General features: G+C 37.3%; 1 protein-coding gene across 3 annotated transcripts in view; it reads right to left on the reverse strand.

The window, feature by feature from the left end:
- Positions 1–257: 257 nt before the first annotated feature.
- LOC110465269 overlaps positions 258–16,379 on the reverse strand; it is a 57,078-nt gene continuing 40,956 nt past the window's right edge. For 2 of the 3 annotated variants that reach the window (XM_021520973.1, XM_021520974.1), the window contains exons 2-4: positions 8,646–8,773; positions 4,019–4,075; positions 258–1,175 (exon numbers count right to left, since the gene is read on the reverse strand). In XM_021520973.1, coding sequence (XP_021376648.1) covers positions 312–1,175; positions 4,019–4,075; positions 8,646–8,773 — 1,049 coding nt within the window. In that variant the 3' untranslated portion in view covers positions 258–311. The remainder of the gene's footprint in view (positions 1,176–4,018; positions 4,076–8,645; positions 8,774–16,379) is intronic. The other variant, XM_021520975.1, reaches the window with a different exon arrangement.

Here is a 16,379-nt window from a genome sequence, read left to right on the forward strand (position 1 = left end):
TTCAATAATATTTAACAAATATATTTCTGTATGAATATGCACATCGGTGCCATCATACAAATATATCTATATATATACTAGTAGAAAAAGTATCCTTACGGACGAAGAAATAATGTAAAAAGAAAAATTCTCAACAACGAGTCTCCAGTACTTTCATCTCTTCTAGGAGATTCTTCAGACTGAAGACTAAATACTCGGTGTTGAGAATTTTTCTTTTTACAATATATACTTGTATATATATCTTATATTTGCAAAACTGTACCCGCTGTATAAAAATACATTTTGATTTATGTTTATTTCATATAAATACATCACGTTTCGTCGTACATGAGATAACCTAAATAAAACCAAGGGTTTCCAGACATCACGTTCTTTGTTCCCGGTATATAAAGTTGAACGTCAACATCTAGCGGATGCGCTTTACGTTCCTCTGTTGTAAACATGGAATACAGAATATGTTGTTCAACGTTCATAAGGCTCTCGTTAAGATATCTCATCACAGCAAATTTGTATTGCCTGGCAAATCTCACAAGTACATCAGGCTTTCCAAGAAACAGACCTCCTCCAATCCAGTTTAAATTTCCATAAATTATTGTCTTCGGTCGTATATCTGTCAGTTTTGAATTATACACACGCGTTACACCAATTTTAGAGGGATCAAAATCATTTGGTACCTCCAACCAAAACGTTTTATTTCTGGTCACAATATCGCGGAAATATCCAACATCCAACCAACAATAATAATCAGTCGAAAAATATTGTTTTTGTATTGCGTCAAGGACAATAGGTAACTTAGAATGCGTTAGAGCAGTGTAAGCCGGAATAAAGGTGTTCGGATAATGTTTGGGATATCCTGGCATGGAGTATAACTTGGCAATTTTAGGCATGATCTGGAAGCTCCACAATGTGTCGCGATTGATGACAATAATCTTTGTAAGGTATTTCGTTTTATTACGTATATTAGCAAATAGCGTCGCAAAAGCCTGGCTGTCTGTGTAAAGTATCACCGGATTCTGTATTCTCCCAAAAACTCTCAGCCAGTCTTCATATTTTTTCGGTGTTCGTATACTAGCCATAGATCCTTTAGGGAAGTTTCCAATGTCGAAATACCCGGAAACTACTGTCAAACTTTTGTTGGAACCAGCCAAACTTTGGAGGAAATCCTTCGTTGTGTCCTGCAAAATAAACCAACAACACATTTTCAAAAATTGTATTAGAGATTAAATTGAATCTGAATTTTTACAAAGCATGATAGTAATTTATGGAATTTTACATCACAAAACTTTCCCCTGGACTTAACAGACCAATACACAGCTTAACCTATCCAGCTAAAACTGGTGTAATCCGACAACCTGTGGAAACCAGCATTTAGTCATGTATGTTTAGAAAAAGTAAGAAATAGAAGATGAGACTGCTCTTTTATATGTTTTCAATTTGTTTAAAAACCCACTCAAAAGTACTGTTTGTATTTACTCTTTGTATTTCATAAATGAAACAAAGTGTAGAGATATCACAAATCGACGTAGGACAATGACAGGTAAATTTTCGCTGTAATGCATACTGCTGTTTTTATGTTGATGTTGTGAAAAGGCAAATTATCTCACTTGATCTAGGTTTAATGGATTCAGTGTTACATGTCAATATCACAATATGTATCTTTCTTGAGGACATGTTTCAAAACAAATTAGACAAATTTATTTTAAGTGTAAATATAAAGTTACAACTGGTTGTATTATAAATGAATTATAACATGTTATGATCAATGAAAGCTTTTTCTGCATGGTTCAGTAGCTTCCCACAAGATAACGCCCAAAGTGAGTAACAAAAACAGGACATGAAAAGCGATTGTGATAAGTGAGGTGGTAGTATCAGGAAGTGATCTATTTACCTGATCCGTATAGAAACAGCCCTTATAAAACTAAAGCATAACTTTGCGTCATTTACAACGATATTAATCCGTCATCATTTGGGTGACTCTTTCATTATGATTGATTACTTTGCAAACATGGAAAGTTTGTCTAAATTTGTCTAAGTTTGTCTAAGTTTGTCTAAATTTGTCTAAGTTTGTCTAAATTTGTCTAAGTTTGTCTAAATTTGTCTAAGTTTGTCTAAATTTCAAATATGCCAAATTGATAACACAATAACAGCTTTATTATCCACTGTTATAAATAGAGAAATAATAAAGAAATTCAAATTCCACAATGGGGCTTAACCGCTGGAAGCAGATAGTTTAAGATTGATCAGTAATACAGAATTGTCCGGTTTTTTTCTGTGAAGTCTTAACGAATCAAATGCATGCACGTTATCTCAGGGACATCTAATATCATTTGTGCATATCATGTATCGGTAATTCAATTTTTTATACAACACACTCTTCTCTCCGGTTGACTACTCGTCTTTGGAAAGCAATCTGATATTTGTTTGCCTCAATAAGGTTATCATTAGTTTCGTTCCTCTATTGTTCTCTCTTCAAACAAAATTATCTACAAAAAGAATTGATCCATGAATTCTATTCTAGAAATACTCAGTAATTTGTATGGTCCACTAGATTGTTAAATGACATTTTGCGAATGCATTGCTGTGCAGCAAAAACGTATGTGTAATGACCAACATGTCTGTACAAACATTGAAAGTAAAACGAAGTTTTACTGTATACATTATAATGTTGTAACTTGACCTTGGTATTGATTTTTTAAAATCAGATGGGATATCTTCAATAAGATTTATCAGTTTGGAAATATGTAATATCGAAGTTTTCCTTTCTTCACAAACAATGAACGTATTAACGTGTCGCATCGATTCAAGACCGACTGGTTCCCGTATCAAGCTTTTAATTGTACATTGTTCGTGTAGAAAGTAGAACTTTGATATTCAGACGGGATCGTTCACTTGAAGGGCTTACTTTATGACTGTCATGTATATAAAGTTTACTGATGTGAAACTGAGGTAAAAATACCACTATTGATTATATATTGTTTGTCACTGTGATTGAACAAAAACGTCACCGGTGTATGTACTGTACCTTATTTCCACCCAGTAAGCAGTGTACATTTCTAGTTATCGTAACTCACCAGAATAATAAAACAAATGTATTGTAATTTCAAATTCCTACAATGAGCCAAAAGGTGGACATAGTCTCCACATTATTGAGTATTAAATATTGTGACTCAACAATGAGTCAAAAGTAAGACCTTATCTCCACATTATTGAGTATTAAATATTGTTAAATATTTTGACTCAACAATGAGTCAACAATGACGTTATCTCCACCTTATTGAATATTAAATATTGTTAAATATTTTGACTCAACAATGAATCAAAAGGTGGACCTTATCTCTGCGTTATTGATTAATAATATTGTTAAATATTGTAACTCAACCGTGAGTCAAAAGGGAGACCTTATCTCCACATTATTGAGTATTATATATTTATTGATATTGAGACTCAACCATGAGTCAAAAGGTAGACCTAATCTCCACATTATTGAGTATTTTATATTATTAAATATTTTGACTCAACAATGTGGCTAAAGGTGGACATAGTCTCCATATAATTGAGTATTAAATAGTGTGACTCAACAATGAGTCAAAAGTAAGACCTTATCTCCACATTATTAAGTATTTTATATTGTTAAATATTTTGACTCAACAATGAGTCAACAATGACATTATCTCCACATTATTGAGTATTAATATTGTAAAATATTGTAACTCAACCATGAGTCAAGAGTAAGACATAATCTCCACATTATTGAGTATTAAATATTGTTTGACATTGTGACTCAACAATGAGTCAAAAGGTATACCCTAACTGTTTTCCACTAACAATAATTATTATTTTTCATTGTAAATAAACAAGAATACCGTACCTGACTTACTTTCAATAGTTCATAATTGTTTTCTTATCTAAAAGCTGTTTGATAAAGTGAATTTGATAGAATAACAAATGTTCATTTTGTTTAAGTTTGTGATTAACTAAATAGATTGTCAAAGCATTTTTTGAAGTAGGTAATACGTACGCCTGTATTTATTCTAGAAGGGTTAACAACGGGTAACTTCGGCGTGGGAAATAAATTCTGCAAATAGAAAAATGATATATGATGAATCACACATATTGTCAGTCGTTCATACCGGATTACTTACCGTTATTCTTTTCGTTTTCTTTCTTTACTTATCTAAATGTATTTATTTTTGACAAAGAGCGCAGCCTCGGAAAAAATGGTCAGTCTTATTTGGTCCCAAATGTTTAAAGCATGCTTAGATTGTTGATTTGTTTACCTTTTTATACCATATTCACTAGTGATATAAATAGTTTTACGTAGATGATAAAATTGTTTTTTTTCTTCGGTTATCGAAAAAACACACCTTTTGCTATTTTTACACTTAACCATCCAATCACCGAGCAGGGTTTAGTGCATGGAAATAGCAAACAATAGGCAATGCCCATTGTGACGTCACAATAGGCCTGTTATTGATATCATTACGTCTCGATGCAGCATTCCGTGCATTTCTGTTTGCTGGCTTTCGTTTCACGGACGTCTATTGTCGTAATAAAGAAAAAGGTAATAAACGGAGTATCCTTGATTTATCTTAATCCATAACAGTTTTCAAGAAACCAAGAATATTTTCTTTGTATTGTATATTTTCAATAATATTGAAATTCAGAAATAAACTTGCATTAAAGAAATCAACAATGAACGTACACAAGTATTGGTTTACTTTTAGATTTCAAAACAACAACAGAAAAGGGGGAGAATTTTAAGGTCTTTCATCATATGCAGGGGCAAAAGGCCAGACCATAAAAATGTGCTTCCTGTAACAGGGTGGAAAAAATTGAGGGTAGGTAGGTAACAAATTAAATTTTAACAAATAATATTATATGGTTTATATAGGAGAGTGATTTTGACTTTAACAGTGCTTCTTTGAAAATTGCCTCAAAGAGTTTAGGGTAGGCACAAACAATGAGGGTATGTAGGGTTACCGCAAACACGAAATACTTTTGTTTGACCTTATTATTGAAGTACAGACACACGCGATAGCGCGCGTGATACACCATTATATCATTTACTTTATGGCACAATTATAAGGGGTATGGGAGGGGAAAAGGCACAGGTTATAATTGGCCTGTGTACATTTGTGTCGGTTTGATCAACTATATGTTGAGGTATAAAAACTTTATCGTATATATATATATATCCTTATTATATGAAATTTGAATTTGACCCTGTTTGATTAAACACAAAATATACATATGCATTATATTGTAACGCCAAGTCATATCCATGAATACATTTACATTTATCAATCTATGTTATGAGCCCAGTGAACTATTGTTATGAAGTAATCAGTCTTAGTGCCTTACTATTGACTACGTCAACCTCTTTATTGATCATTCCAACAGCCAATGTTCAAGTTCATTATGTTGAAATTAAATATTTTATATGAATTCCGAGTTTTAATTTGGGTCATTGAACATGAAAAGACCTAAATTCGAACCCTGAACATCTAACTGTCGACCTAACCAACTCAACTACCTGGTCAATGGTACATGCAGTGTCCTGGCCCTATCACGTTACGATTTATCTAAAGAGGAGACAACTGTGTGGAGAGGAACTCTTTGGTAATGTGTCGGTAGTGGAACAGGTCACCTTAAGTAAATTATATAAAAGAATACCACAGCATCAACAAGCAAGGACACAATGTACAGCGAACAAAGTTACAAAGGTAACCGAACAGATGTCAACCAGACCACGTGACAGTAGACTAAATCAGCTCATGATCAAATCAAAGGAGCCGCAGTTTATTGGTGATATTTCATTAAATGGGCGACAGGCGGACGTTAGTTACACTGCTATGCTACAGTCTTTACTGATAACGCTTTTGTATACATAGACCGATATGAGTGTATGCTATACCCTTAAACGTAATGTATGTCTGGCGATTACCTGGCCCGACCTTATTTGTGATTGTCTCTCCTTGTTTGCCTAGTTTGGAGACCGATAGAGTCGTAATTATGCTATTATTTGCCAGTCTTATCTAACTTATCAACATATCTGCAGGTCAACTGGCAACCTCGATAACAAGATGTCCGATAACACATATGTTTGATTTACTGCTATATTTTTATCACGTTTTTCCTCAAAGTTGTGAAATAAGTGTATGCGGTAATGCAAATTGATCAGATTGATTTATTGGTGTTGAGAGTATTTTAAATAATTTCCCTGGAAAAAATATTGAGAATTTATTTACAATCGCCAGATATACGATGTAAAGATCAATGCAGAAAGCAAAAGAAGGAAACATTTGACAGGATAATTTTTATAATTTTATTTTTTACCAATTAATCATATAAATAATGCGTATCAAAATTATAATATATGAACCTGTTAATGCGTTATTAAGATATTGGATTATATACTGCAGTTACAAATAATGAAATGAAAAAATATCTTAAATACACTTTTAAGATTCTCATATATTTGAAATATATATAGTTAACAATTATGTGAGACATCAAATTTTTTCTCTAATATTTTAAAATAATATGATGTCCCTTAATTTTTTAATAAAATATTTTCTTTTCTTCATATAGACTTAATTGTTTCTATGGATATGTGCAGTAAAGGTGAATTTGTGGTTATAAGAATCCGAGAAAGCGAGAGTCGAGGTTAATAAATCTTTTCAGGATACTACCATAAATGTTTGTAAATTAAAGTAACAATATTAAAATATGACTTTACGACTTAAAGATAAAATGTGTTAATTAGTTTACAAGTACAATAAGCGTGATCTGTTTGAAAGAAAAATATGAATATTAATGTATAAACCTCGCGTAGTAATCGCCAACGATATTTACCAAAAAACGTTTTTGCCTAAGTCTGGAAGGATGATGTTTTATATAATTGTCAAAACGACTTTTGTAAAATGTTTGGTCATCACAACGAGTGCCTTCCAGTAGTCAATCATTAAAAGAGTAATTGTATGTCAAGCGTAATTGGCTCTTGTACTCGTATATATCTCAAAAAAAGATGAATGAATTACTTTTGTCATAAATTTCTGATTTTCATCCTGTCTGATCATTGCATGGATGTGTTTTTCTCTTCTGCTCCTATAAGAGTCCTACTTAATACCAACGAAATGTTGTAAATATTCTTTATATTTATATGTTTTATATAGGTTATAAACATTCTTGATAGATGTAGAATTTTAGAACACCCAGAGTTTAGTTGACAGAGCAAACGTCTAGCGTTTTAACCCCTTTCTGATATGTTGTATTTTTCTTTTTTGTACTTTCGCTTTCATTTGTTCTCACATGTGGACCACCCTTGCAGGTCGGAGATCGATAAAATAATATATATGCTTTTACCCACGGCATGTAGTAGGAGGCGAATGATGTTCGAACCCCCTGCAGCATTTGGGATTTGCTTTTGTGCCCTCTTCTTGTGGGCACAACAAAACATAATTAATCTGCTGCACCCATTGCAATCCCTCTAAACGCCCTTTTTTTTTCTAGCAACTCGCCTGGCAAAACCTCACATTTGGCTTTATTGCTGAACGTTCGCCCAGGTCGGGAAGGCAGTGGGTTCTGTCCCCAAGCCGGGACATACCAAAGACATTAAAATGGTAGATGTTATTTCCTAACTAACATTTAGCATTAAAGAATGGCAACGAGTGGTTCACCCGTTCTCAGGAAAAATGTGACCAGACGGAATGCTGTGCTGGTTGCCTTCGGCATGGTACGTATTTTAGTGAGATTGCACCTCCATCACACTCACACGCAAGCACGCATATACAACACACATGGAGTCACGTCCTTAGATGACATAAGCCGTAGATAGGACGTTCAACAAAATAAAAACCCAATCCCTAACACTACATTCCTGTACGAAATCTTGCCCGACACATAAATGAATTAAGCTAACAGTACAAACAAAATAATATTGAATCACTTTACATCAGGGAACTGCAACATTGATGACATAAATACATATTGGATTTACAGAACAAGTGAGTCTGCAACATTCCAGCAAACACCATTTCGATCCAGCAAAGTTGCTAATAATACCTTGACAGTGTTGAATTGAAAAAAAACATCGAATTGCCTTCCCTTAAAAACACTGGCGGAATATTCCGTCAATGAAATCAGTGGTGACAGGATAATGAAGCTTGGCTATAGTCATTAAAAGACATCAAGCTTACATTTAGTAAGTTTGCCGATATACACCTTACATCGCAAAAATTCAGTGTTTAGTGTAAGTCATTCTATCTTGCGTGTACTTTATTTCGCGAACTATATTGGTTAAATTTATTTCCGAATACTGGAAATAACTATTGAGAGGATGTCACTTTACTATTGTTAACTTTTATTCCATCGGAAAAGCATTTGCGATTAATTAAATTCTTTAAAAATATCTCGTCCAGAGTAACCGCAATTTTTTTTCTCTTATTGAAAAATAAATTCATTTACGGTTTCTAGGAACAAAACTAAAATCTGGACCAAATATGCTTACAAAACATCACCAGTGTAAACGGGAAAATATATGTTTTTAATACAAAAACACTGTAAGCTGTCGCACGTTCTTAAATTACCACATCTGTTAATAGAGCGTAAAACACAAACAAACACATAACTCGCTAGAGTCCTACCAAATGTTTGAAGCGGATTCCTCTTGAATGCTCCTCTACGTATACAAGAAGGAAGATGACGATGGTTAGAAAAATAATGCAGAGGATCAAAGGCCTGTTTTTCATGACTGCTGATGACCCACGCCAACCTGGAAATAAAAACAAGTAGCATTAGTGTTCGGTAGGTGTAATATACTACTTTTAAGGATGCACGTACCACTGCCAAAAGTCGAAAATATTAACTTGGACATTTTTTGTTTGGTATAACTATACCTTTGTTAATTTAATTCTGAAAAGAAAATACTGCTTTGCAGAAGATTTATGAAAAATGTTAAGACGAAATCAAACGACACACAATCACCAATATTGTTTATTTTATACATATCGATATATTTATATGAAAATATGTAACGGGACCAGCACGTGGTCTGGATTCGAGCCATGGGCCTCCAATCATTGTATACGGTCGGTTTAACTAGCCGATCCGCAAGCTACCTGATCAATCGTAGACCTCAGGCCCCCTGAAGTTGGTTACTAGTTCCTAGTTTTTTTTTAGATAAACGGAACTGGAACCAGACCCTAGTTCCGTTTCAGAGAAACCGTAACCGGAGTTCCCAGTAAATGATAAGAGGCAGCTTATGATGTATTTCTGAAACATAACTAGTATTTTGGTCAAAGTCCCATTGATGGTGTTTGTTAAGAATGAAATAATGACCTGAAAGTCAAGTGGTAAATTAATTGCTGTTTCAGTTATCTTTCAACTATAGGCTGTCTTGTTACCCAGGCCAAGGCGATATAAATTGTACAGCTGTCAGGGCACCTGGCTTGGTGGCCGTTTACATATGTCAGATAAGCTTAATTGATCACCTCTACGGACAAAGGGAGGCACAACTTTATTTCACGCCTATTTTCATCTGGTTATTGTTTAGTTAATTAATTGTCATGCAAAGGTATATTGAGAGTATCCTATATGTAACAAGGCAGTTCCATTGTAAGCCTCTGAGCTAGGCACACGTCTACGCTTACCTTCAAGTCTAATACAAAATAGTACCACACGATTGGAGTTTATTGTTTGTACTACAGTATCCGGGAATCTGAGGGTAACAGTATTATTTTAGTTTTTAAAATATGTTTATGATTTGTGATTAACAGCTATGGCCATTTGAGGATGTGCCAGGTTTTGGTGGCGGAGGAAAGCCGGAGTACCCGGAGAAAAAACATCGACCTGCGCATTGACAATTGGTATATTTTCATGTACCATTTTTTCTGTATTTCTTATAATAATAATAATATACAACAGTTGATTTAGCGCCCTATCCAGCTAACATAGGCCACTTTAAAGCGCTTAAAACAATTTTGAGGAATTTGCAGGATCTGCCTTATCAGGCCCTATTCCACCTGGCTAATATCTTCCTATGTGTGTATGCCTGCGTTTGTGCTGGATATGAAATGAGTTCTGTTTGTAGTGGGACCGTGCTTCCAACGACATCATTTATAGTGGCACCTCACTTGAATGTTAAAGCATAGATACCGCAACATGCACCCAGACCAATGCATACTCCTCCTGGGTTGTTGGAGTTGTGTGGACAGGAGAAAAAAACACTTTCTCTGAATATCCATGCGTACGACGACTTCGGGGATCGAACCACGGCCTCCTGCTTGGAAGGTCGGAGTGTTAACCACTCGACCAATCCGCCCATTTCTAGCTATGCATTTTCTTTTGACCTCTAGCACAGCTGATGTGTTCAAATTGCCTCAATAACTATAGGGTTTATTATGTGTCTATTTCAACTAGCGTTCTTCATCGGATTTCACCGAGGTGTATTTCATAAGTAAAAGTGAACGGTTATTTCAACAAACACAAAAACACCTCCATTAATGTACACAAGGAACGCAATGCCCTTAGATCTTCTGCCTCATCGCAAAACGTTGGATCTAAATCTTTTGAAGAAGTCTCCCTAGACACAGGGCCGTTTTCATATGACCCCGGCTGTTGTGTCTCCCTAAACACAGGGCCGTTTTCATATGACCCTGGCTGTTGTGTCTCCCTAGACACAGGGACGTTTTCATATGACCCCGGCTGTTGTGTCTCCCTAGACACAGGGCCGTTTTCATATGACCCCGGCTGTTGCGAGGATATTAAACCACATGCAAACAAACAATCAAACAAACAAAGATGCAGATCTTCCATTCCAAACAAATGTCAATAGCATACATGCTGTACAATCATTTATAAAATCAACGAAGAGGTTGGAAACCAACTAGTGAACAACTAATGCAACCAGAACAATTCCCCTCCTGTCCTTTCTTTTACTTTTTTCCATCACTCCTTCCCTTTCTCCTTACTGTTTTGATGTCAATTAGTAGATTGTCTATGTATATATGCTGAACGTTTTGTCCCTACGTGTTCTATCTTTAGTTACCGTGTGTTGTATTGTCGGGAGAGGGCCTGGTAAGTTGTTCTATCTTTAGTTACCGTGTGTTGTATTGTCGGGAGAGGGCCTGGTAAGTTGTTCTATCTTTAGTTACTGTGTGTTGTATTGTCGGGAGAGGGCCTGGTAAGTTGTTCTATCTTTAGTTACTGTGTGTTGTATTGTCGGGAGAGGGCCTGGTAAGTTGTTCTATCTTTAGTTACTGTGTGTTGTATTGTCGGGAGAGGGCCTGGTAAGTTGTTCTATCTTTAGTTACTGTGTGTTGTATTGTCGGGAGAGGGCCTGGTAAGTTGTTCTATCTTTAGTTACTGTGTGTTGTATTGTCGGGAGAGGGCCTGGTAAGTTGTTCTATCTTTAGTTACTGTGTGTTGTATTGTCGGGAGAGGGCCTGGTAAGTTGTTCTATCTTTAGTTACTGTGTGTTGTATTGTCGGGAGAGGGCCTGGTAAGTTGTTCTATCTTTAGTTACTGTGTGTTGTATTGTCGGGAGAGGGCCTGGTAAGTTGTTCTATCTTTAGTTACTGTGTGTTGTATTGTCGGGAGAGGGCCTGGTAAGTTGTTCTATCTTTAGTTACTGTGTGTTGTATTGTCGGGAGAGGGCCTGGTAAGTTGTTCTATCTTTAGTTACTGTGTGTTGTATTGTCGGGAGAGGGCCTGGTAAGTTGTTCTATCTTTAGTTACTGTGTGTTGTATTGTCGGGAGAGGGCCTGGTAAGTTGTTCTATCTTTAGTTACTGTGTGTTGTATTGTCGGGAGAGGGCCTGGTAAGTTGTTCTATCTTTAGTTACTGTGTGTTGTATTGTCGGGAGAGGGCCTGGTAAGTTGTTCTATCTTTAGTTACTGTGTGTTGTATTGTCGGGAGAGGGCCTGGTAAGTTGTTCTATCTTTAGTTACTGTGTGTTGTATTGTCGGGAGAGGGCCTGGTAAGTTGTTCTATCTTTAGTTACTGTGTGTTGTATTGTCGGGAGAGGGCCTGGTAAGTTGTTCTATCTTTAGTTACTGTGTGTTGTATTGTCGGGAGAGGGCCTGGTAAGTTGTTCTATCTTTAGTTACTGTGTGTTGTATTGTCGGGAGAGGGCCTGGTAAGTTGTTCTATCTTTAGTTACTGTGTGTTGTATTGTCGGGAGAGGGCCTGGTAAGTTGTTCTATCTTTAGTTACTGTGTGTTGTATTGTCGGGAGAGGGCCTGGTAAGTTGTTCTATCTTTAGTTACTGTGTGTTGTATTGTCGGGAGAGGGCCTGGTAAGTTGTTCTATCTTTAGTTACTGTGTGTTGTATTGTCGGGAGAGGGCCTGGTAAGTTGTTCTATCTTTAGTTACTGTGTGTTGTATTGTCGGGAGAGGGCCTGGTAAGTTGTTCTATCTTTAGTTACTGTGTGTTGTATTGTCGGGAGAGGGCCTGGTAAGTTGTTCTATCTTTAGTTACTGTGTGTTGTATTGTCGGGAGAGGGCCTGGTAAGTTGTTCTATCTTTAGTTACTGTGTGTTGTATTGTCGGGAGAGGGCCTGGTAAGTTGTTCTATCTTTAGTTACTGTGTGTTGTATTGTCGGGAGAGGGCCTGGTAAGTTGTCAGAACTTGTGACCAATCCCATTGATTGATTTTCCTTTAATAACATATGTTAGAATGAATAACAAACAAACTACATGTTGAGGTTACGAACAATTACGGTTGTTTTTTGGACGCAGTCATAACCTTTGCGTTCACGTGTATGTTTCTTACGTTCATCGTTCAAGATACGAGTTGGTAGACCTTAGTTTGGCGTACCCTTGATGACCGAAGTGATCTCTTTTGAGTAGTGGCTGGGCTCTTTACTCATTCACCCCTGAAGTTTCATAATGAACTATTTCAACATTTGAACTGTAAGAGATCAAATGTGACTTCAGGGGTAAATGAGTCAATATGCACACTTTTCTCATTATTGATTTGAAATTAACTAGTACTTATTTAATTTTGAAATTCATATAATTCAGGGATTTTATACACCTCTCCTTCTGCTTCAACAGTAGCTCAGACTAATTTGGATTTTCCATCTTTTTGTTCCCTAGCATTACAGATGAATCCTAGGAGGGCGAAAACAGCTGTATTAAGGGCCTATTACACACTTTCGATGTACCTCGTCGGGACGAACCCGGAGCAAAAAATTAACAACGGCGAGAAAATCGGCAGGGCTCCGGTGAGAAAGTACTTGAAAAAAACCACTAAAAAAGTGGCCGTAACAATGCCGATGTACATGTAGTACCGGCGTTCCCGTTGCGACGTCGTTGCTCTACCGTTGTCCTACCGATGTAAGGGCCGATGTACCGAATAACATTTTTTCTGTCGTTAGTACATCGGCGGCGCATCAGTCCTACTTCGGTGATATTCGGTAGTACTACGGTATCACGTCGGTACCAGTACGGTACACATTGAGGCCACCGGAGAGCCGCCGATACATTACAGGGCGCTACCGGTGCTCTAGATCTATCATCGACATTAACGAAGCCAGAGTGATACCGTTGGCGTTGTACTGTCGTTGTAGTCCTGTTGTTCACTCCGGCATCGCAACGGCGGGAATTTTTGAACAAATTCATATTTTTTACCGTCGCCTATTCTGACGATATCCTGACGATGTACATGTACTACCGTTCTTAGCGATGTGATACCGTTGCGCTACCGTACTTGCACCGATCCCGATTACGCAAGAGGCACCATCTGTGGATGACGTTTACCTCACGAATTGTCAAAATTTGTGTTCCGGTAGGGCTCCGGCGACCCATATCGGCTAGGTGTGACAGGCACTTAAAGGGGCATCACGCTGAAGTAACTTTTTTGTGTCTTTTTTTCAAATACTACATTAACATATCAAGTGAGACTCCTTATGGAAAATAACGATCGGATTTGGCTGAAATACATTCATAAAAATGATTAAATCTAAGATAATCATCGGTATTTCTAACTGTCTGACCAACGTTTTGTTCAGGGATTTCCCTCTACTAGCGCATGCGCATAGCACCCATTTCTTTGTAAACAAAATGACTGTAAGCGAAAGAAAAGGGTTGTACCGTGTCAGCTACGAAACGAAAAGTTGCCAAATGGTCAAAATATACGTTACGGAATCGTTATTACCAGTGGGAAGTATTCAAAGCAGAAAATAACTGCCCTAGCAGTAAGTAGGTGCATGTATTCTTCCGGATTGCCGGTTAAGCTGAAATGAAATCGACAGAAATACTAGCACTATTTATGTTATGAATAAATATCTAAAACTATTAATCTCGCTAGAAGTAGTATCATTGTGTGAGCTTGAACACAGTGATCGCATGTCCCTATGGTTCGATCTACTTGACCACGTCACATATCAAACCAGACGATGTTGGATGTGTATTGACTTATTGTACCAGTGCAAATATACGTCCCACGTATATAATCCCATTTTATTTGATAACCAGTACTTAGGGCACGTCTTTAAGACAGAGATAACACCACGCTCACGCTCTAGTGTAAAAATGGATCAGGGTGCCCGGAGTATTTGTAACCGCGCCCAGTATATCTGAGATAACGTGTATATTTTTATCACTCGATTGAAATTTCATAGATGTTTGTTTTTGAGGGACAATATCAACACGAACAAATTTAATGAATCTCCTTATGTTGTTCGTGAGCCGGAAGGCATTTTTCAGAAAGCATTCTCGATATTTGGTTTGTATAATGATTTCTATAGGAATTGCAAATTACGGATGATTATGCAAAGTGCAGCGTTTTTTTCAGTAGAAACTAAATGTTGTATAGCCACAGAAAGTCTTCTTTATGTTTTTATTACAAATACAGAAAACGCTTTTAAGACAGAGCAAATGAATATTTTTTTGTTATGAACCAAAATCTTGCACTGAAATGAGTTATGAAAAAAATTGGTCCGGAATTTTTGTTATTGGCAAAATTGAATGAAGAAAATATATCCATATAACAGCGTATCAAACAAACAAAGGATAAAATATATAATGTGTTACAAATGTACACAAATTTCAAAATAACTTCAAGAAGATAGTAAGGTGTCATTACTTTGATTTTTAATACTACTTAAAGTTAGTTACTTAGAATTAGTTTTCAGTACATGACGTCTATAGGTCCTCTTCACTTTGAGCTTATTGTATAGAAAGAAAAATAGGCTAGCGGGTTGCTGTATAGTGGGACAATCAGCTAGCGGGTTGCTGTATAGTGGGACAATCAGCTAGGGGGTTGCTGTGTAGAGGGACAACCAGCTAGGGGGTTGCTGTATAAAGGGACAACCAGCTAGGGGGTTGCTGTATAGAGGGACAATCAGCTAGAGGGTTGCTGTATAGTTAGACAATCAGCTAGAGGGTTGCTGTATGTATAGTGGGACAACCAGCTAGGGGGTTGCTGTATAGTGGGACAACAGGCTAGGAGCTTGCCGTATAGTTAGACAACCAGCTAGGGGGTTGCTGTATAGAGGGACACCCAGCTAGGGGGTTGCTGTATAAAATGACAACCAGCTAGGGGGTTGCTTTATAAAGGGACAACCAGCTAGGAGCTTGCCGTATAGTTAGACAATCAGCTAGGGGGTTGCTGTATAAAGGAACAACCAGCTAGGAGCTTGTCGTATAGTTAGACAATCAGCTAGGGGTTGCTGGATAGTGGGACAACCAGCTAGGGGATTGCTGTATAGTGGGACAACCAGCTGGGGGGTTGCTGTATAGTTAGAAAATCAGCTAGGGGGTTGCTGTATAATGGAACAATCAGCTAGGGGGTTGATGTATAGTAGAACAGCCTGCTAGGAGCTTGCTGTATATAGGGACAACCAGCTAGGGGGTTGCTGTATAGAGGGACAATCAGCTAGGGGGTTGCCGTATAGTTAGACAATCAGCTAGGAGCTTGCCGTATAGAGGGACAATCAGCTAGGGGGTTGCCGTATATAGGGACAACCAGCTAGGGGGTTGCTGTATAGTGGGACAACCAGCTAGGGGGTCGCTGTATAGAAGGACAACCAGCTAGGAGCTTGCCGTATAGTTAGACAATCAGCTAGGGGTTGCTGTATAGTGGGACAACCAGCTAGGGGGTTGCTGTATAGAGGGACAACCAGCTAGAAGGTTGCTGTATAGAGGGACAACCAGCTAGAGGGTTGCTGTATAGAGGGACAACCAGCTAGAGGGTTGCTGTATAGTTGGACAACCAGCTAGGAGCTTGCCGTATAGTTAGACAATCAGCTAGAAGCTTGCCGTATAGTTAGACAATCAGCTAGGGGGTTGCTGTATAGTTAGACAATCAGCTAGGGGGTTGCTGTATAGAGGGACAACCAGCTAGAGGGTTGCTGTATAGTGGGACAACCAGCTAG

Source organism: Mizuhopecten yessoensis, unplaced genomic scaffold, assembly GCF_002113885.1.
Source record: "Mizuhopecten yessoensis strain PY_sf001 unplaced genomic scaffold, ASM211388v2 scaffold11067, whole genome shotgun sequence".
Taxonomy (NCBI): domain Eukaryota; kingdom Metazoa; phylum Mollusca; class Bivalvia; order Pectinida; family Pectinidae; genus Mizuhopecten; species Mizuhopecten yessoensis.